At 41.9% G+C, this 22,093-nt stretch overlaps 1 protein-coding gene across 1 annotated transcript in view; it reads left to right on the top strand.

Moving 5' to 3' along the window:
• The window catches only part of LOC126354293 (uncharacterized), an 82,203-nt gene that overhangs the window by 5,314 nt on the left and 54,796 nt on the right, over window positions 1-22,093 (top strand). The window contains exon 2 of the mRNA XM_050003840.1: window positions 13,575-13,847. Coding sequence (XP_049859797.1) covers window positions 13,575-13,847 — 273 coding nt within the window. The remainder of the gene's footprint in view (window positions 1-13,574; window positions 13,848-22,093) is intronic.

Genomic DNA, 22,093 nt, shown 5'->3' with positions numbered 1-22,093 from the left:
ATAAATGCAGCAATAAATACTGTCTTACATTAACACCTACTACTGGCAAAAACTGCTACGCAGTGTGATGAACAAATGCAGTAAGGACATATGAACTAACTGGCTGGCAGTAGCATGAACTATTATTATTTTAATTAACTATCACAAAAAATATCATGGTTTGAAACAGTACTGATTACTAAGGGCTCCATAAATTTGCAGATGAAGTTACTGTATACAAGTGGGAAGTGCAGTTATTATTAATAAGAAAAATTTTGTTGCAGAATAAATGATTGTATTGGTTGCTACACTTGCTCAGAAAGAGCCTTTACTTTCATTTATTACATAAGCTAAGTATCTTATGGGGTCCCTTAAACAGACATGGTTTAAAGGGAAGGGCACAGACTCTTGGTAGTACACAAACATGTGGTCTTAACTTCTTGATAATCTCTTGAGGTAAAGAGGAGGATAACTGAGCAGTGCAGATGCTTTCCGTTGCGCACGTCCTGTAGGGTCGTAATCAATCCTCCTATTGGCAGGAACACTTAGCAGACTGCACATCTTAACATCATCAGTACTACGAGGTAACAAAAAGGTTGCATTACAGTTGTCAGCCTTCACTACTACTACGTCTGGGTCCTCTAAGAGATTTCGTAGTGCAGACCTTTCTGTTGAGGTTAGGTTACTATGTGTAAGGGCAGCTTTAAAAAGAGTACAGAAAGCTTCCCCTATTATCTCTTCTGCACTATCCAACTATCCAAAGGAACATGTCGTAAGACTTCTTCAATACCTCTCACAAAACTTATTAAAGGTGGTGGTCTAGGTGTAACTGCAAAATGGAGTCCCTTGCTTAATACCGACAGCGTTACATCATTCAAATTTTTCTGTATGAAACTGACAACGGAACTCGTGCAGTTACCCCTTACGGTGATGACTGCTGCGGCAACAGGTGATCAAATTTTGATATCTACCGAAAACTTGCATCCTTATGCATCCAATTGAAATTGGCCAAAGACACTCCACCAATCCAATCCTATGCTACAAGAAAAATATGTACTGCAACCTTTAGACGTAAACGGCACAGTCCGTCTGAAATGGCAGCAGACTTTGCCTTGTATATCAAATCCTTCCTTTGAAAGTAGCACGACTACCCTCCCCAATAATTTTCTGTGCAGTGGCAGTCAAAATAAAATGTATCACTCTAGCAAATTTTGGTAGTACGGCATGGTCCCAACATCTCACCGAAAAGGATAAAGAACTCAAAAGTTTTTCTCTCTTACCACGTAGCTTACCGACACTTCGGACGTGTGAGGCCAGCTCCTCCCTGTAAATGTGTTTGACCTGAATTTTACTGTACTGTATCATGGGACTCGGTTATCGGAGTGACTTCGACCATGTTCGATTGGATCCATAAAGATGCAAATTTTTGGCAGATGTCAAAATTTGATTGTCCGTTGGCACAGCAGTCATCGCTACAAGTGGCAACTGCACGATGTACCATTGTTGATTTCTTGGAAAAAAATTTGACGAAGCGACACTATCTGCATTAAGCAGGGGACGCAATTTTGTACTTACAACTTTAAAAAGTTTTGTTAGTGGTGTTGAAGAAGACGCCTTCCTTTGGATATTGCAGAAGAAATAATAAGGGAAACTTTCCAAGCTTTTTTGAAAGCTCCTCCTCAACGCAGTAACTTAACCTACGCAGATAGGGCTGCTTTATGAAATCTACGACAGGACACTGATATAATGGTACTGAAGGCTGCCAAAGGTGATGGAACCATTTAACTATTTCATAGGGTGTGTGATAAGATGTACTACAGAACGTCAGAACTTGGAAAATCCCTGTCATTGTGGCATAGTTTACAAAAAAGATCAGGCCACACACACCGTGAAAGAACACTGCACTGAACATCAACGCTGCATTCCATTTTGCAAAGAAGCAAGTGCGCTACTACCGAACATCATATTTCCACTGGGCATTTAATAAAGTAGATAAAACAGTTATTCTGACCACTGCAACATCTTGGGATTCCATTATTAAAGAATCCATGGGAATATGCATGGCAGAAATTCTGATGAACCGTGAGAGCAGCTACTATTTGGAAAGTTCGTGGAACCCCATCATCTCCACGATTTATTCTAATAGAAGACTACAGAGCGCATCGACGGCCGCTGCGAGCGGTAATACTGTAGCCAGCTGCGTTCAGCGACTCCACCAGCGAGGGCGCTGCTCCCGCATAGTGCGCGCTATATATACTGTGAAACGCAGGACGTCTTCGTCATCTTTCGATAGCAAGCCTGAAATTTGTTTGAACATTCAGTTTGCCGGGAAATTTTTAAAATTCACGACATAGAGGATTCTGACAGCGATAATATAGTTGATGTTATGATAAGAATCTTGCCAGGAAGTGAATAAATTTATCCTAATATTCCTTTCTTTACTGAAAACGATACTGCAGTTAGTTTAGCTGAAGAAATCGTAGAGCCCACGCAAGTAGATGGTAATGTTACAGAGAAGTGTGATCATCTAAAGAGGAACAAAGCAGATTTAGATCCTGTCTTTGCACCATTTGTAACGTATTACACAGCAGCTATTAATCAACTGATAAGTCCATTGGAATATTTCAAAATTCTGATTACGGATGACATACTTGTAGATCCATCAGATTGGTATAGTGAAGAAAAACTGGAGTGTCAGTAAATACAGCAAGCCAGAACTGAAAAAAAGGTTCAGTGTGCACCTAAGAATGGGCCTCTTGCTCAAATATCTATCATTGACTGCTATGGGACACCTTCACAGTCCACCTCCTGGGTTGTGATATTATGTCACTAAATAGGTTCGTAAAATTATTGAGCATTCGCCCCTTCGAACATTGTTTGTGGAAATGAAAGCTAATGATAAGCTATGGAAAATCCGACTATGACTGAATCAATTCAGAAAGAAGTATTTTAAGGAAATTCCAGAAAAGCACCATAGTATCTATGAAGTAGTGATTACTTTGAAACGTAGATTCAGCCTAAAATGATTTATCAACAAAACCTGTAACAATGTTATTGAAATGGAAATGTCGTGCGGCTACCGTTCGGGTAGACCGTTCGCCTGGTGCAGGTCTTTCGATTTGACGCCACTTCGGCGACCTGCGTGTCAATGGGGATGAAATGATGATGATTAGGACAACACAACACCAAGTCCCTGAGCGGAGAAAATCTTCGACTCAGCTGCGAATCGAACCCGGGCCCTTAGGATTGACAGTCTGTCACGCTGACCACTCAGCTACCGGGGAAAAACATGAGACAGATTTGTAGCTTTGGCTGCTTATATTTGATATTTATCACAGTGCAGCTACTACTATACTCCTTCTTTAGCACGACTCCTCCCATCAGAAAAGAAAATGAAGAAGTCAGTTTCTGAAGTAGAAGTTGCAAGGCGACATGCCCTCTGGCCTCCTAATACATTTATTAAGGGCCATCATACCCGTTTATCTTGCATTTCTTAACTCTGACTTTGTAGTCATCCAAATTAATGTCATTTTGCTACTGTATTACACTGTCATGCAAAGCAGGTAATCAGATGCTATATACTGGCATGTACATGATCGGGAGTAGGATGCACGCATTTCGTTATTCTGCTCATTTCACGCAGGAGAGGGGTGGAAATCTTGAGCTGTGATGAGGCCAGCCACTCGGGCGGTGGAGGGATAAATGTAAATGTCGTGTGACTAGGGTCTCCCATCGGGTAGACTGTTCGCTGGGTGCAAGTATTTCGATTTTACGCCACTTCGGTGACTTGGCGCGTCGATGGGGATGAAATGACGATGATTAGGACAACACAACACCCAGTCTCTGAACGGAGAAAATCTCCGACTCGGCTGGGCCCTTAGGATTGACAAACTGTTGTGCTGACCACTCAGCTACCGGGTTGAGCGGTGGGGTGGGTGGGGGGGGATGATGTTTGGTTTGTGGGGCGCTCTACTGCGAGGTCATCAGCTATCGTACAAAGTCCCAATTTTTACACAGGCCAATTTGTTTTTTACGCAGTCCAATCTAGACACTACCACAAATGATGATGATGATGATGATGATGAATGATGAGAGCAACACAAACGCCCAATCCCTGGGCAGAGAAAATCCCCAACCTGGCTGGAAATCGACCCAGGACCACGTGGTTCAGAGGCAGCATCGCTAGTCACTAGACCACGAGGTGCGGACGGGAGGTGGTGTTGGTCGTGGAGGGGGGGGGGGGGGGGTATCCGGTCATTGGACTGGGAATTGCGGACAGAGTCCCGACTGCTGGCTGGAGGGTTTCTCTTTTGATGTCGGGTCGCAGGGGCCAGAGCGACGGACGCTCGCTATTTTTACAACGGCTGGGAGCAGTTTCCCCACAAAGCCTCATGTTTAGGGCAGGAAGACGCCACCTTGGTGCTATGGCTGTGCTATTGTTTGGGGCGTTTCGGAGAAATGGTTCCAGTTATCATATTCCATTGGCGTCCGCCGCCGTGAAGATTCCCACGCAAAGTTCATCTGAAAGTTTTGATAGGCCAATCGACTGTTATGTCAGCGCACGTTGCAATCACCGACGGGAATTAGCGGGTAGGAATGGTATTGGTTCCTACGTTGACGGAGTACGACAGTGAGAGTCTAGACGAATTTGTTGTTAGGCCATGATTGGCGAAAGCTTTGTTTATCGGTGAGGATTTGCCGAGTTCTTTCACAAGCGGAGCGGTCACTCTCTCGCTCTCTGAGCGCAGCGCGGAAGAGAATTTTGAGTTGAATTGGTTTCAGGCCGCCACAGGAGTGGGTCGCGTAGACCTAGTTTGTCGCCGTTGCTGCAAAGTAATTTCATTCGCAGTTTCACTTGTCCGGCCACCTTGAACGCTTCGATCGGTCTCCAAGGCGGAGCCTATCTCCACGGAGGTCGACCACGAATAGCAATCGTCATCAGCACACCGCCTTGCGCCTTAGTGTCGGTAACACAGGCAGCTCCGACCTGTAGTGTTTCAATTGATTTTTTCAGACACCAGAAATTCGCACTGAGGTTTCTCAGTGGTGACATTTGTAAAATCACTTTGCCTCACTAGGTAATATCGTGGAACTGCATCCGATTACCCACTTCTTAATTGATATTATTTTTCAATTGATTTTTTTTAGACACCCAAAATTCGCACTGAGGTTTCTCAGTGGTGACATCTATAGAATCACTTCGCCTCCATAGATAATATCGTGGGATTGCATCCGATTACCCACTTCTTAATTGATATTAGATTTCAATTGATTTTTTCAGACACCCAAAATTCGCACTGAGGTTTCTCAGTGGTGACATCTGTAAAATCACTTTGCCTCCTTAGGTAATGTGGGACTACATCCGATTACCCATTTATTAACTGATATCATATATTTCATCTGTTGTCTTTGCTTCCTCCCCCCCCCCCTTTCTCGTAGTGTCGTCTGCAACTGAGTTCTTGCTGACACCCCTATCAAGTTAGGACTACTTAGATATTTGGTTTACTTTGATGTACTTGGTTGTTTCTTGTTCAAATTCACAATCAATTTTGCGTTGCATTTGAAGAAAGTAAATGTAACTGTAAATTTTCAAGATAGCATTTATCTGTTAAGTCACTCTCCTTTCCCATTATCATTTCGGAGGAGAACTTTGATCAATCAATTTAATGAGTAAATTATATGAAAAGCTAGCAACTCCACATAGGATTTATATCAGGGCCATTATAAGATTGCATTACACACCTTTAGCAGATTCATTACAAACTCACTTGGTTGGTATTATCATAACACTATGATTCTGCCCCCTAACTTGCATATCAGATAAGGGTCGCACGATAACAAGCACGTGGCTAGTTTCCAAATTTAGTTATAAACTCTGTTGAATCAAAATAATAAAAACAATTCCCAGCTATAAGAAATTCTACGCTTCGCGTTTCCTGCTGTGACAGAAATGTCACATAAAACATTTGAGGCTCAAAAGTCGAAAGACAGAGAATTACACGTCAAAGAATGGAAAAAAAAGCAATGATAATTAATTTTGATGTAGACAAAGGTTGGGCAAAGTTAGTTAGTGCTGAAAATTATTTAGTCGTCTCACCCTGCAGTATACCAAAATGCAAGGGTGGCGGGATGATCTTAGTATCAGTAGTAACCTAATAGTTATGACCTAAAAATCACACAAACATTCATCAAACACAGGTCAGTGACACAATGGAAACATCACCATGGCCTGTGGTTTGTAATTTTCAGCGAGTTCGTAAACAAACTGGCTCACCTACAGTAATAATAGGAAAAGAATACAGTACTTCGTCTGTTTAACAGACGACCTTATAAAATTCGAAGGTTAAGAGTATAGTAACTGCCATCAGCACGTTCTCTGATAGAACTGTTTTCTAAATTTTCTCTACTAACGTCGTTTCTCAATACACTATGAATTTAATGCCATTTCTTTTTTCCCTTTTCTTCGTTATTCATCAAAATAGGCGCTATTCCATGGCGAATGTTTCCATAGCCAAACATACACTAAACTTTCTTAGCTTCAAAGCAATCATATTGCGCTACCTCATCTTGCTGTTTTCCTCAGCTCATGCAGTCCGAGGCGGCAAAATGAAAGAGGCTTGCCCAAGTTTGCGGGCGTGGTACATGTTAAGAGGCCATTTATTTCCTAATGAGTATCCGATCGTGTAAGGCATCACCAATGTTCCTACTTGCAGGGTGTCCCAGATTTATTTGAATACTGGAAAAGGTGTTAGGGTATCACAACATTAACAAAAAAGAAATTAAGAAGTAATGAAAACAGAGATATACACTCTAAAACATAAAAAAAAGCAACGCGACACGAAGGTATTATGCGAATGGGACGGAAATCCGTAGATGTGAGGTACGTGTACAGACAAACAAATGATTACAATTTCAGAAAAAAATGATGATTTATTCAAGAGAAAGAACTTTACAAATTACGCAAGTCAATAAAACGTTGGTCCACCACTGGCCCTGCAACATCCCCTTAGAAAAATTAATGAAGTACTGTGCTGGTAAACCCCTTACGTTATTTGATTTTCAAACAGCTGAGCAAAACTGCACGTACTCAGACATTTCACTCTTTATTTATTCTGATCATCATTAAACTGACACACAATATTTTTAGCGCAACGCAATCTGACTTTCAATAATCCCTACAAAAGAATGCCCCTGACTAACAATAACATATACCTTTCATGAATCACTTATCTCACAAAAATCTTCGTTACTCGAACTATTGCAATACAGCGAGCGCCAATACTGCCAGCTAAATAAAAGATTCTAACTACTGAGGGCACTAACTACTGATAGGCATATTTAGTAAATGAAACATTTGGATAGAGAACAAACAATGTATTTACCTTAATAGTGTTCAAAAGTCATAATATATAAATGAGTTCATGACATCCAGTCTTACAAATTTACTCTCTCTGATGGACACACGTCCAGATCATCCGCTCACAAAACTCTGCCATCTCACTCCCCACATCCACCACTGCTGGCGGTTCACCTCCAACTGCGCAGCGCTATGCGCTGTTCACATCCAACTGCCCAACACTACAATAGCGAATATTACAACAATGCCAACCAGCCACAGACTGCACACAGCACAGCCAGTGATTTTCACACAGAGCACTACGTGGCGTTACCAATATAAAAACCTAAACAGCTTACTTACAGTCCTTAAGAAAGCAGTTATTCAGTTTGGCATTGATTGGCATTGATTGGTAGAGTTTTGGATGTCCTTCTGAGGGACATCGTGCCATTACTGTCCTATTGGCGTTTTAGATCGTCAAATTCCCGAACAGGTTGGAGGCCCCTGCCCATAATACTCTAGACGTTCTCAACTGGGGAAGAGATTCGGCGGCCTTGCTCACCAGGGTAGAGTTTGGCAAGCATGAAGACAAGCAATAGAAACATTCGCCGTGTGTGGCATCATCTTGCTGTAAGGTAAGCGTAAGATGGCTTGTCTTCAAGGGCAACAAAACGGGGCGCAGAATACCGTCGACGTACCACTGTACAACCAAAGGGAACTTGCTATGAAAAGAAATGGCATTCCATACCATCACTCCTCATCGTCGCGCTGTATGGCTTGTGACAGTCAGTCACTTTGGTGTCCCATCGCTGTCCGGGTCGTGTCCAGACACATCTCCGTTTGTCTTCGGAGTTCAGTTCGAATCGGGGCTCACCACTGAAGACAGTTCTGTTCCATTCAATGAGATTCCAGGCCGAAGACGTGTCCAGAGACGCCCCGAACAAGGGTGGGATATCAACGTGACAGTCACCCGCCCTCCGGCTCGACACACAGGAGTGATGGCGCCACTCCTTATCATAGCAGGACTCCCCCGATTGTTAATTGGTAGCACTCTTAAAGCACAACGGTACATCGACGATATTATACGTGCTATTTCGTTGCCCTTCAAGGCAAGCCATCCTGTGCCTACATTTCAGCAAGACAATGCCCGCCCGCACACGGCGAGAGTTTCTACTTCTTTTATTCTTGCTTGCCAAACCCTACTTGGTCAGTAAAGCCGCCGGATCTCTCACCAACTGAGAACGTCTGGAGTATTATGGGCAGGGCCCTCCAACCAGCCCGGGATTTTGCCGATCTAAAGCGCCAGTTGGACATAATTTGGCAACTCTATCAATCAATGCCAAACCCAATAACTGCTTGCATAATGGCCAGAGGTGGACCAACGCGTTACTGATGTGCTCAATATGTGAAGCTCATTCTCGTGACAGATCCTCCAGTTTTTCTGTAAGTGTAATCATTTGTTTGTCTGCAACCATACATCATATCTAGTGACTTCCGTCCCATTTGGATAATTTCTTCGTAGTGCGACGTGTTTTTGTCTTAGAGTGGTATTATGAAATCATAGTCGAGCAAAACACTATGTTAAGCTAAGGGCAGTCTTTGCTCAAAAATGGTTCAAATGGCTCTGAGCACTATGGGACTCAAATTCTGACGTCATTAGTCCCCTAGAACTTAGAACTAGTTAAACGTATATAACCTAAGGACATCACACACATCCATGCCCGAGGCAGGATTCGAACCTGCGACCTTAGCGCTCTCACGGTTCCAGACTGCAGCGCCTTGAACCGCACGGCCACTTCAGCCGGCAGCAGTCTTTGCTGATGTTACAGAATGGCAAACTACGAAGATCATGTATTTAAACCATAGATAGGTACACAGAACTACGAGAACATTGGAGAGAGAGGCAGATCAATGTGACGAAGAGGGACATTTCTGCGAATGTTACCACAAGACTAGCGCCATCGGTTTGCAATTCAGCGCGCAGTAATAGCTCTAGCAATGTGAACGAAACGGTTTGCGCACTCGAAAGAGATTGCTGTGCAAAATAATGAACAGCTAAACTGCTGCACCTGCATTGCGGCAAATGCCTACGCCATACGCTGCCGCGACAGTGACGATGGCTGCAGCAGCCGCTCAGTCTCGAAGCTCAAAAATGAATGGGGCCGTGAGACCTTTTATGGCCTCGTTGGCGCCACACTCCGACAGTCTTCTGCCTTCAGAAAATAGAGCCGTTGTCAACTACGTGAGATGCCAAGAGGTCGGAGCCTATCTGCCGAGACACAATAACTGACCATGCTCATTTTCCCCATAGAGTTTTCCTATACTGGCGCAGTCCCAACCATCAGAAGGGCAATTTTCACTGTATATCCATGCCCCTCCTCTCCCTCTCACACGAGGAAGAAAACGCCCATTTAAAACTTGTGTGGTTTGTAACGTTTGCAGCGATTCTAAGTAAATTATTAACTCCTCTCAAACGACAGCAGCCGAAATCTGGTTTCAGTTTACAGTTCCCTCAGTATGTTAGGTATCATTATCACGAAGTTTATTTTACGAGGGACGTTCAATAAGTAATGCAACACATTTTTTTCCTGGCCAATTTCGGTTGAAAAAAAATGCGGAATTTGGTGTGGGACATCGTGGAATATTTCCGCTGTAGCCGCTATAGTTCCAACAAGTGGCGGTGCTTTACGTAATCTTCAAAATGGCATCATTAACGGTGGTGCGTTCCTAGCAGAGAGCGGTCATTGAGTTTCTTTTGGCGGAAAACCAGACCGTCGCAGATGTTCGTAGGCTCTTGCAAAATGTTTACGGAGACCTGGCAGTGAACAACAGCAAGAGAACAGCAGTGAGTCGTTGGCCAAGCTTCTGCCATTACCGCAACAAGGTCGCGCAACCGTGTCCTATCTACCACGTTCCATCCGGCCGCACACAGCTGTGACTCCTGCAATGTTGGAACGTGTGGACACTCTCATTCGAGGTGATCGACAAACACCTCGGTGCTCGGCTGGATGTCTCTGCTGTTTGTGTTGACACACTCGTCGGCCGGTTGAGGTACTCAAAGGTGTGTGTCCGCTGGGGTTTCTCGCCGCTTAACAGAAGACTATAAAGACCAACGAAGAACCATTCGAGCGAAACTGCTTTCGCTTTATGAGGCTGATCGAGACAATTTTCTGTCGAAAATCGTCACAGGCGATGAAAAATATGTTCATAACTTTGAACCGGAAAGAAAACGGCAATCCCTGGAGTGGAGCCACACGACCTCTTATCCGAAGAAAAAGTTCAAAGCCACACCCACAGTCGGTAAAGAGATGGCGACGGTCTTCTGGGACTCTGAAGGGGTTATTCTGTTTGATGTTTCCCTCGTGTCAACTCGCAAGTGTATTGTGCCACCCTCAGGAAATTGAAGGAACTAGTTCAGCGTGTTCGTCACCACAGTTATGCAAACGAACTTCTCCTTCTCTATGACAAAGCAAGGCTCACACAAATCTGCGTACCAGAGAGGAGCCCATAAACCTTCATGTTGCCCCTCATCCACCCTGAAGTCCAGATATCGCACCTTCCCACTTCCATCTGTTTGGCCACATGAAGAATGCTCTCCGGGAGAAACAGTACTTGGATAATAAGGACGTTATTGATCCAGCAAGATGTTGGCTTCGACGTCGACCACTAGAGTACCATGAGGACATACAGGTATTTTCAGTAAGGTGGCGTAAGCCCGTCGTATTGAAAGGAGATTGTGCTGGAAATATGATTTTGTAGCCAAAAGAGTGGGGAATAATATGGGATATTGGAATCCTGAATAAAACCAAGCTGCCTTAAGAAAAAAGTACTGTATTACTTATTGAAGCCCCCCTTAAAGAATGATTTAAACAATGACTGAATTCTCAAGTAACTCAAAATAAAACCAATAGGAAAATTATGGATACACAGGAGAGTTGTTCATTAACGAAGGGTGCCGAATTTGTCAGCTGGTTTTTTGTCACTTTATGTGCGTCTCAGCATGTGGCTCTCCTGGGTAGGCCGGTATTGTTACAGTAGTTCTCTCACAGATTTGAATAAAAAGTTTTTGTTCTCTCTTACACCAGATTAATACTGTTATTTCCCTTGCTTTAGGAATAAAGTACATAATTAAAAACTTCATCACGTTGTAAACCGAGTGGTTTTCTCAGTTCTAATCATGTACGTTACCACAGTTTGTTCATTAAAGGTTTTTTTAAATAATGAAAAAGGAACGTGATAATAAATATTTGTTTTAATTAAAACTATAAGCAAAGGTTGAAAATACCGCTTTAGTTTAAAATTACTTTATTTTCACACGACCGGTTTCGGACAGTTCTGAGCCCATCCTCAGGTGTCGTAGCTGTGCTGTGGTCCCCGAGCGCCGCGTGTACCAGGCGCCGTTTGCTGCCTGGGCTTATAACAGCCCGAAACCGGTCGTGTGAAAACAAAGTAACTTACAACTGTAGCGGTATATTCAACCTTTGCTATAATGCTCAGTTGCGAATGTTCTGCCATCAGGATTGTTTGTAAAACTATAAGTTTAATGCGACCTGGTGCGATAAAGTATAGGAGGCTTAGCTGGCTGGGAGTGCACTGATCCACATTAAAAATTGTTCTCGACAGGTAAAAGGCCAAAATACTCGCTCTTCCCAACGACAATTACCCAAATTACTACTTCACAAAGAAGACTTTCTGACTTCCACTAAACAGTTCTTTACATCCTCATATCCTACTGTACAAGCACAGGACAGTGGAGGCCAAAGAATTGCAGGAGTGTCAGTGGCATCACGTTAGGTTACTGACCTTTGAAAAACGCTTGTGTGGCGATAAGGGGCCTTACCACAAGCCATGACGGGCATCCTCATCTACTGTGTGGAGAGCCATTATGCGCTTTGTATTGACATGCGAGAACATCACGCCACCTACAGATGTCCTGCATGCCATAATCGTGGGGAAACCACACACATGATAAGTGACATTCATTGTCTATTGCCAGTTTTCTCTTATAATTTGTCCCGTATCACTGTGCCATTTCTCAGAGTTGTGCCAAGCAACACTACATTGCCTCTCCTCACGTTGTTTTATGATATCGAAGATTACTTCATTTATGGATAGGACTGCGTACTCAGTGTTCCTAAATTTTACCGCAGGACGTTTACAATACCACGGATAGACCTATGTGAACCATCGAAAGTATCAACAAACTAGGACAGTGTTATTGTTGAGCACTTATATTTCTTTATGGATGAATCCCACGCCACTGAACGTAGTATACTCCAGCAACACAACAGCCAATATTGTAAAGCAGGGGATGTACTACAGTGACTTAAGAAACACGTTCATAAGTTATTAGAGGTCCTACTTCCAAATTTCACCAAACATTAGTCTTGTTGGACCCACCTAGGATCTTACAGAATATAAACTCAGAGTTCACTTCTACTTTAATGTAATTTCCTAGAATTTCGAGCCCTGAGAATGGAAATTTGGTCCACATAGCTCTCTGACCATACACAAAAGAGGTGTTAAGTCCAACCTGTGACGAAGTACAAATGGTGTGCATGTTATAAGGGGACCTACAGTCTCGCTGTATAGGAGCTGGCGTTTATACTACGGTACCATCAAGATCAAGACAACCTCCGGTTTACAATATTTCTTGCTTTGCTAGCAGCGATTTGTGGTACCAGAAACAAGAATCCAGGAGATTTATGGAAGGGTTTTTTAATGTGAACGTATTAGATTAAGCTCATTTTTATTTACGAGCGTCATAGCGACTGAAATTGACACACAAAAGAAAACAGTCCAGCGTAATACGAAATAGAATTATTGCTGATAGCATTAGAAGAAAATTTTCTAGTTCCTTTTAAAACTGAATATGTAAATAGATAAAAAAGACTTCCACTCTCTGCAGGAGAGTGGGTATTGGTAGCAATAAGTAACCTGTCTGTTTTCATGGAATTAGTAAATAGCTAAAAGTGATAACATTAACACAGTACATTACATACAATTTGTTAATTTTTAAATTATTGTAAAGTACCAGTGAATATACTTACTTGTCAAATTAGACTGTCAATCTTTGGTACGTTTCATCAGATGTCAAATCTTTAGCGATAATTTTTGTAATTTCTCTTTTTCTGTTATACTACTGGTAATAAATCACCTGTCTTCTGGCTGATGATGCACAAAACTGGAATTGATAGGCATTTTATACTAACACAATGTGCAGCTATTTACATATGTGAATGAACTTTTTTCGTTTCAGTAAATCAAGAAATAAAGAACGCAATAAGGAGAGAACTATTGAAAAATAAAGATGTTCCAAAAGAATCTGAAGTTAGGTATCATCTTGGCTCCCAGTTGGCCAAAACGTTCTTTGGTACTCTGGACTATACTGGGCAACAGTACCTCGCTCTTGTTCCTCCGGGGGAAGGCCCGCATACATGTCTGACGTTAGCTGAGAGTGAGGCTTCGGTCAGACAGTTTGCTCTCAACGCTCCATTAACCAGCAGGGCAGTGACACATGTTGGCATACTAGGTAAGCTTCTTGGACATTATGTTTTTTTTCTTTGCTTAACCACCATTGTTCTCAAATTATAGTTAACTTTATTATGTCTTGCTACTATTTTTCACTGGTGATTTTTATAATGTTATGTTACCATTACCTCCAAATGTGGTATATAAAAATATATATAAAATTTATAAACACAATACTCTCGAATTTATGTAAGATGGAAATGAATATAACAATTTGAATGAAAACATCTACCTCTCTGGGCTGCAAATTTTATTACTTTTATGTGTAATGGATGACCTTTGGGCTATTTTCAAGTGATACAAGTAAGATACTAACAGCATATACCAGGTATGGATAGAAAGATGAATCATCAAAATTATACAGGGTGTATCATAATTAATACGGGTAAACACATACAGTTAAAAGTACACTACACTAGAAGCAAAAAAGTCTCAGTAAACATATTGTCGAAAATGCCTGCCTTAAGAGCAACGAACAATTTTTCATCTTCGATACTGTCAAGCAAATCACTTCTGCTGCAACGTTTTGGAAAGTAGTAGAATAGACCAAAACGAGAAAAAATGTCAGTAAACATGTGCTCCGAAACGCATACCTTAAAAGTTAACTCCAAACAACTCGTTTATTCCCTGTTCTCATTCTTAATTTAAATCAATAAATTTGCACATTTCCCGCATGGGAACTACTCTCTTACATAATCACTGATGAGAATTTGCTCTAGTATCTCATTCAGCTACGGCCCTTGCTATCCTGCTTGACAAGCTAAGAGGATACGTCAACTGCTAAAGTTGCACATCCCTTAATACAAACACTTCCTTCTGTTGTAGCAATAATACCATACTGTACGAACACTTCACAGTATCTGGTACTGAATTTATCGAGCTGCAAACAAATGGACAATCCAAGCAAACTGCGTGTTCTATGATTTACCCTTCCTTTCTTTCAGCTCCAACTTATCCTGTTGCGTCCTTCATCTCCCACTATTACGTTTATATCTATCCCATTACCTTGTACAGAAACTGCTGTTAACAAATCACTAGTTATTACTTCTACCTTTGCCATCCTCTCTTGTAATTTATCCAACATACTCCTAGTCTCACACTCCAAACAAGTCATTAATTCTATTCCTATAACATGTACCCTCGCTTGTAACCTATGCACCTGACTTCGCAAAGGTGACTCACATTCAGGAATTGCAGTATGAATTCAAAGTTCGAGAGAGCCGATCAAATAGTGTTAATTCGGCTACTCAGGTCAGTGTCAACTGCAACGGATCACCCATGACATGTCGAAGCTGCTGGGATAGCTCTGCTATTGTGCTTGATACATCCTCGTGAAGCCAGACCATGCCCAGTATGCCTCTAGCAGCCATGACTGACACAGCACACAGAAAAGAAAGATATAATCTATCTATATTCTAATGCTATCAGGCTACACGCTCATGTTGCCACAACGCACAACCACTCCCTGCTACCAAATGTAGTGTAATATTTATGTTGAGTGGCGTTCAGACTAGGAGATTTGCACGTGTGGGCTCAGTTTAACAACTGACTTACTGAACATAAAAATTCTCGACAACAGAAGGATGACATTCAAACAGAACTTGATTTTCAGTCCGAAATAGTTCCTCAAAGCAGCTCTCAAACAAGAGAGTAGCAATTAAAATACCTTTGCCTCAAGGAAACAGAATTCAGTGAAACAAAATTATAATGAACGTTGCTCCAACGAACGTAATAGGGCTAAACAATAATAAGTACAGTATAAGGCCTTTAGCTACAGACAAGAAGAGACAATAAACATAACTTGTGCAGCTAACCATAGGACGCTAATGGAACTCTCGGACTGAATTAAAAATGGTTTAAATGGCTCTGAGCACTATGGGACTTAACACCTGAGGTCATCAGTTGCCTAGAAATTAGAACTACTTAAACCTAACTAACCTAAGGATATCACACACATCCACGCCCGAGGCAGGATTTGAACCTGCGACGGTAGCGGTCGCACGGTTCCAGACTGAAGCGCCTAGAACCGTACGGCCACTCCGGCCGGCAGACTGAATCAAGATCACCTTCGTAGCACATAGCTAAACATTGGTCTACAGGTACTCCAGTCACTAACTAGTTACTATGACAAGCTACCATCCACTACCTACAAAACAACCGGTGCATATAGCTCAGTACAATCATCTGTAGAATAAAACATTAAAATGAAACATTCTCACAAAGCAAAACAACAAGGTAACTTCTTTGTGCAAACGGCGTAAACCAGGGCTTCCCAACGAGTGGTCCGCAGACCCCTTAGTGGTCCGCCTGCTCTTTCTTGGGAGTCCGCGGCCACCTTTCACCAAATAGTGTAAAATAATGAGTAAAATTGTTGAATAAAAATGTGAAAATTAAATTCATCACAATTTTTTTCGTGTGAAAAACGTCGTATTTCCAAGCAGCCTTTGCGGTTCCTAAAGTGAGAACGCATACACAGTTTAGTGCCGGAGAATGCGGCTTCTCTGATCGACTGTTTCGCAACAATACGGCGGTCGTTTGAGCTCCGACTCACGGCGCTAGATGCGCTGAAACCTTTTACGCATGCGCGGAGCGAGCTTTGTCGACCAATCACAGCGCTCGCTGGTACGTATGCGGCCTCAGGCATCATTAAATGTTAAACTTGCTTTTTCAGTGCACTACCTATTTCATACGTCGATTTTTGACCAGTTTATTACTTCTAACATGGATCGGGGGCTGAAGTCAGGATCACTGAAGAAGCGTGCAGTTTCTCCATCGCCTTCACAACAAGGGAAGTTTCCAGTTGAAGTGAATGAGGAGGGAGGACGACCAAAGGAAGAACAATCACAAGAAGCTCGACAGCCGGATTTATTATGTGAAAACGCTGCAAGTACTCCATTGGTTGCAATATCCTATGGAAGAGGAATAGCCAAGAAGCGTAAGTACAACGAAAGCTACTTAAAAATGGGCTTTATGGAGACAAAGGAGGATAAAGCTCAGTGAGTAATTTGTGTGTGAGTCCTTCCGAACAGTCCAATGGTTCCAGTTGGTTTGTGCCGTCATTTTGAAGGTACTCACCCGGCTTTCCAGGCTAAAGACATCGATTTTTTTCAAAAGAATGGGTGCTAAACTAGCTGCTTCTCAGCATTGCATGAAAACTTATGCAAAAACGGTCTTGCCGACTGACTGGTCGGGTGTCTGAGAGCGACTTATATATTGTGAGAAAGGGGGGCGTGGTTCGGGAGACACGTGATGAGCAGTGATAATCCATAGGATTAGACGAATCCATTCAAATCATTAACTACAGAAAATCGAGACCACTGAAGTCAAGACTTTTCACAATACTACGTGAACATCGTTCCCTCCTTCTCCACACAGAAGTGAGGTGGCTCTCACGTGGGAATGCACTCTCTTGGTTGTTCGAATTAAGATTGGAAGTCTTAGCTTTCCTTTTGGAGCATAACACCAAATTAGCAGACCTTATTAATGATGAAAATTGGCAATGTATACTTGCCTATTTGTCAGATATTTTCTCCAAAATGAACGAAATGAGTATTTCACTCCAAGGGCAAAGTGAAACAAAGGTCACTGGTATCGACGAAGTTCGAGCATTCAAGAGGAAAATCAATTTTTGTGCAGAGAATGTCGAGGAGGGGGAGGTCGAGTGTTTTCCTCTTCTCAAGGAGTTTTTGAAAAACAAACCATTGGCGCTTGGGAAGAATTTGTTTCATCAAATCCTGGAACATCTCTGAAGCTTGATGTCATTGTTGGAGCATTATTTCCCAACAGCTGAAGATGAGAAGCTGCAGATATACGAATGGGTGGTCAATCCATTCACTGTATCCAAAAAGCCGAACATTCTATCATCAAATGAATATGAGTTGTTGATAGAAATTGCCACAGACCCTACCTTGAAATCAAGGCTACTCACACTTTTGGATCCGTTTGTATAGAAAGAAATACTACCCCCATGTTCAAAACGCAAAACGTGTACTTCTTCCGTTGGCCACAACATACATGTGTGAATCTGGATTCTCGATCTATGCTGCCCACAAAACTATGAACTGCAACTGTCTAGATGCGGAAGCAGACATCTGTCTCCAGTTGTCAAGAACTGAACCCAACTTTTCAAAATTGTGTCAGCAGAAGCACCTTCAACCATCACATTAGGATTCCATTATTATTCCTACAGACTCAGCTATAGTAAAGAAGAAAGCATTTTTCTTCGTAGATGCTCAGTGAACGTGCCTGAACTATAACTCTGTAGGAATTTTGTTTCTGTCTTCTATCAATTACAAAATAATTATTAATTAAATTCTGTTGGCATTGATATTTTGGTTAAGAAAATTAAAATGACCTCTAAAGCTTATTTATTTTCTTTATAATATATTCCGTCCTCTCAGTTAAAAATATGGCCTGCCTATACTTCAATTACAATTACTTGATATTACTCTGACACTATATTGTGGCAACCGGTTGCGAGCGTAAACAAATGAGGACTTTTCGCGTGCCACCTTGTAAAAGGTTCAAATGGCTCTGAGCACTATGGGACTTAACATCTTAGGACACCAGTCCCCTAGAACGTAGAACTACTTAAACCTAACTAACCTAAGGACATCACACACATCCATGTCCGAGGCAGGATTCGAACCTGTGACCGTAGCGGTCGCGCGGTTCCATACTGAAGCGCCTAGACCCGCTCGGCCACATTGGCCGGCCAGTAAAAGGTAAACCTCCTCTGTCACAATTGTTTACCTTGATAAAAAAAGTCTTACGATCTGTGAAATGCTTTGTCTTCTTATATAGAAATAAGAGAGTCTGTTTTTTGTTTTCCGAATCTGTTTACAGTCGAGGCTGACGGCAACGATGTGGTGTCCAAGTAGTAGTTGAAGTTGTTCGCTGTGGCTAAACCATTGTCACGCTGCCAGCCAGTTGCCAGCTACCAACGGACAGTACACTGTTGCAACACCGCTTGCTAGTTGCCGGCTATGGACTGACAGCTGCCCTTCAGTAGATACGCAAAAACATAAAAATAACTAGACTTTCCCATCTGTTTACATAGGCACGAAAATCGATTGTGGAACTGGAAAACGGCTAGTAAGTGTCTGGATACAGTGGGAATCCAAAGACTATTGATACTTCAGGGGAGGAGGGGGTCTTCGGGAACTTGGCGCTTGCATTAAACAGCTTTCAGTTCCCATGGGTTTCGGTCTGAAATTTAAAGTTACTGTGCTCTTGACAGACTAGGAATCCACCATGGATTTTCGACTGAAGAAGGGGTCTGCCAGCTGAAAAGGTTGGGAAGCCCTGTTGTAGAGAATTTTAAACATAATTCTATGTCACCGATGTTTTCAAAATATATTGAAATGCTCTATACATAAGGGTAATTGATCATTTCAGTTCACATAATTTGCTGTCAAACGTATAGTTCAGCTTAGAAGTAGTTTAAAAACTGAAAATGCTGTATGCCCTTCTCTCTGTGAGACACTGGATGAGTGTCTCACATATACTGATGAATGTCCCACCTTCAGGCCAGGCATACTGCGTCAGTCCCTAGGCTGTGCTGTGGCCACTGACGGCACGTGGCAGTCAACGTGTTAAACAAAAAGTAGCTGCCTTAGGGGTCTTCTTTGATTTAACTAAGGTTGTGTTGATCACAAAATATTATTGCAAAAACCGGACCATTATGAAATAAGAGGAGTAACTAACAAGTGGTTGCTTTCATACTTTAAGAAGGGACAGCAAAAGATCATTCTCCACAGTAATGAGGTGACGTCTGACTAGGGCATGGTCAAACAGCGAAAGTCATGAAAGTAAATACTATGAGACATTCTGAAACGTAATAAAATGTTACTTTCAACACAAACTTACGTCTTTTTTAAATGGACGCCCCGTATTATCTCTTACACAATCAATAATATGAAAAATCACAAAAATAATGGCGATGGTTGCGTCGCAATACGTCAGTTACATCCAGAAACTGAAAGTGAAGTTGACGTTGGAAAACAAACCAAATGCGACACTATTGCACATCCCGAGATGCAAGCGTGAACATCACATTGCTCGTAGTCACGGTACGGTTGATGCACATAAGTTTACTTTTGACTCTTATCACAATCACCAAAAATTATAACAGAATTTTCTGGTACATACATTGATATGTACATATCGGTTTCTCTCTTGCGTGCTTTATTTATTTACGTGCACACTACGGAACTCTACCGGTCAGCGTACACTGACCCGTAACACTAACTGGTGCAACATCTCGCCTCTGCAATTATGTACTGGAATGGACCCCATCGGCGATGTGTGTGGGAATAGCTCACTACGAAACAGTTTGATATGTGTGGAAATACGTACAGACAAGTGGTACTGGTGTACACTCTAATTAGTACCAGTGTTATAAACGTGAAATTAAGTTATCTATTCACCAGTTCTGGGCATTCGACATGATTTCCACAAATTAGGAAATGGTTTTTATTACTTTACGAAGAATCTCATCAAAATTGTACATGAGCGGCACAACTGTATGCCCTGCACTACCCTAATAGACATCATCAGACCCAAGCCTTCAGGTGACCGGATGCATTTCTCCACAAACGCGGATCCGGAACAAAACAGTAACACATGAAGCAGCAGAATTAGCAGTTCTGGCGACCGCTGCTATAAACCCTCATACCAGTTCTCGTGAAATGGAGAGACTGCTGGGAATTCCTCGAACAAGCGTGCTGCGCATTCTTCACAGACATAAATATCACCTATATCATGTGTCGCTACATCAAGGGCTTCATGGCAATGACTTTCAGATTCACGTGGAATACTGTCAGTGGATTCTGCGCCAAGGCTATGACTTTAGGGGTAGTGTACTGTTTATCATGGAGGCAAGAAATGCACTAAACCAACAATTCCCCAACCGATGGCTGGGACAGGGTAGTCCTGTTCAGAGATTCCCAGCGAGGTCACCGGACCTCACCTCAATGGACTCTTTTGCCTGGGGACATGTGAAAAATGTGTTGTATCAACACATTCCAACAAAATGGAGAACTTGGAAGCCCTTATTACCACTGCATGTGCCGCAATAATACCATAAGCACTGACACTAGTGATTCGATCAGTGTCGTAGCATGCTGCACAGCGGTGTTCCTCTTAATAACAGCGCAAATAGCAAAAATTACAGCGTTTGTCGCATCTTAGTACGTCAATCACATCGCAATTACGAGCAATGGGGGGTTCACGTTCGTATGTCTGGATTTGGAATAGCGGCGCGTTTGGTTTATTTCAAGTGTCAACTTCGCTTTGTAATTTCTCGGGATATAACTGACGTATTGCGATGAAACCATCGCCATTCTTTTTGTGATTTTTCATGTTATTCATTGCATAAGAAATAATATTAGGTTTACATTTAAAAAATATAAGTTTATACAAAGCTGAAACTTGCTTACGTCTTAGAGTGTCTCGCAGTGCCTGATTTCATGAGCCTGTACATTGCATTCATAATCGTGAAAGTCGTTTTTCATTATCTATTGTTGTTCCAGTGATGTGTGCACTGAAACATTTGAGTGGGCCACCCTGTATATGCCTTCTAACATACAGGTGATTCCAAAACATTCTCGTACTTTTTTCTGTTTTCTGTCTTTCCCTTAGTTGCTGTAAATTCGTGGAGGAATGTTTCGTTTATGCAACTAATTGAAGGCAGTTTGTTTATTGTCATACGCGATTCGCTTCTTTTACTTGGGAAGCATTTTCAGTGGCCTGTAATACATGTTTCTTTTTAAGTATAAAATAAACGTATTATGTGGTAGATACAATAAGCTGCTATGTTACATTTTGTCGTGTTTTGCTCTTGTATTTTAGGTTAGAATCAAAAGTTCATTCTAACCTAATCAGAAGTTGATTCTAACGTAAAAATCAAGCGCAAAACACGACAAAATGTAACATAGCAGTATTCTGTATCTACCACATAATGCGTTTATTGTATGTATAAAAAGAAACATGTATTACAGGCCACTGAAAATGCTTCCCCAATAAAAGAAGCGAAAGCGTATGCAATAAACAAGCTGCCTTCGGTTAGTTGCATAGACGGAACGTACCTCCACTAAAAAATTCTATTTGCGGATGACTTTAAATGGTAGTGAAGGATGTTGAATGCAATGCAGCAATGTACGAGCAAATAGTACACTTCAAAACATAATTTCCTAGTGTGTAGAAAATAACTTAATACTAAAACACAGTACGATTCAGTTTTTACAG

Source organism: Schistocerca gregaria, chromosome 3 (assembly GCF_023897955.1).
Source record: "Schistocerca gregaria isolate iqSchGreg1 chromosome 3, iqSchGreg1.2, whole genome shotgun sequence".
NCBI lineage: Eukaryota > Metazoa > Arthropoda > Insecta > Orthoptera > Acrididae > Schistocerca > Schistocerca gregaria.
Note: the sequence above shows the minus strand (reverse complement) of the source record. Positions and strands in the feature narration are given on the sequence as shown.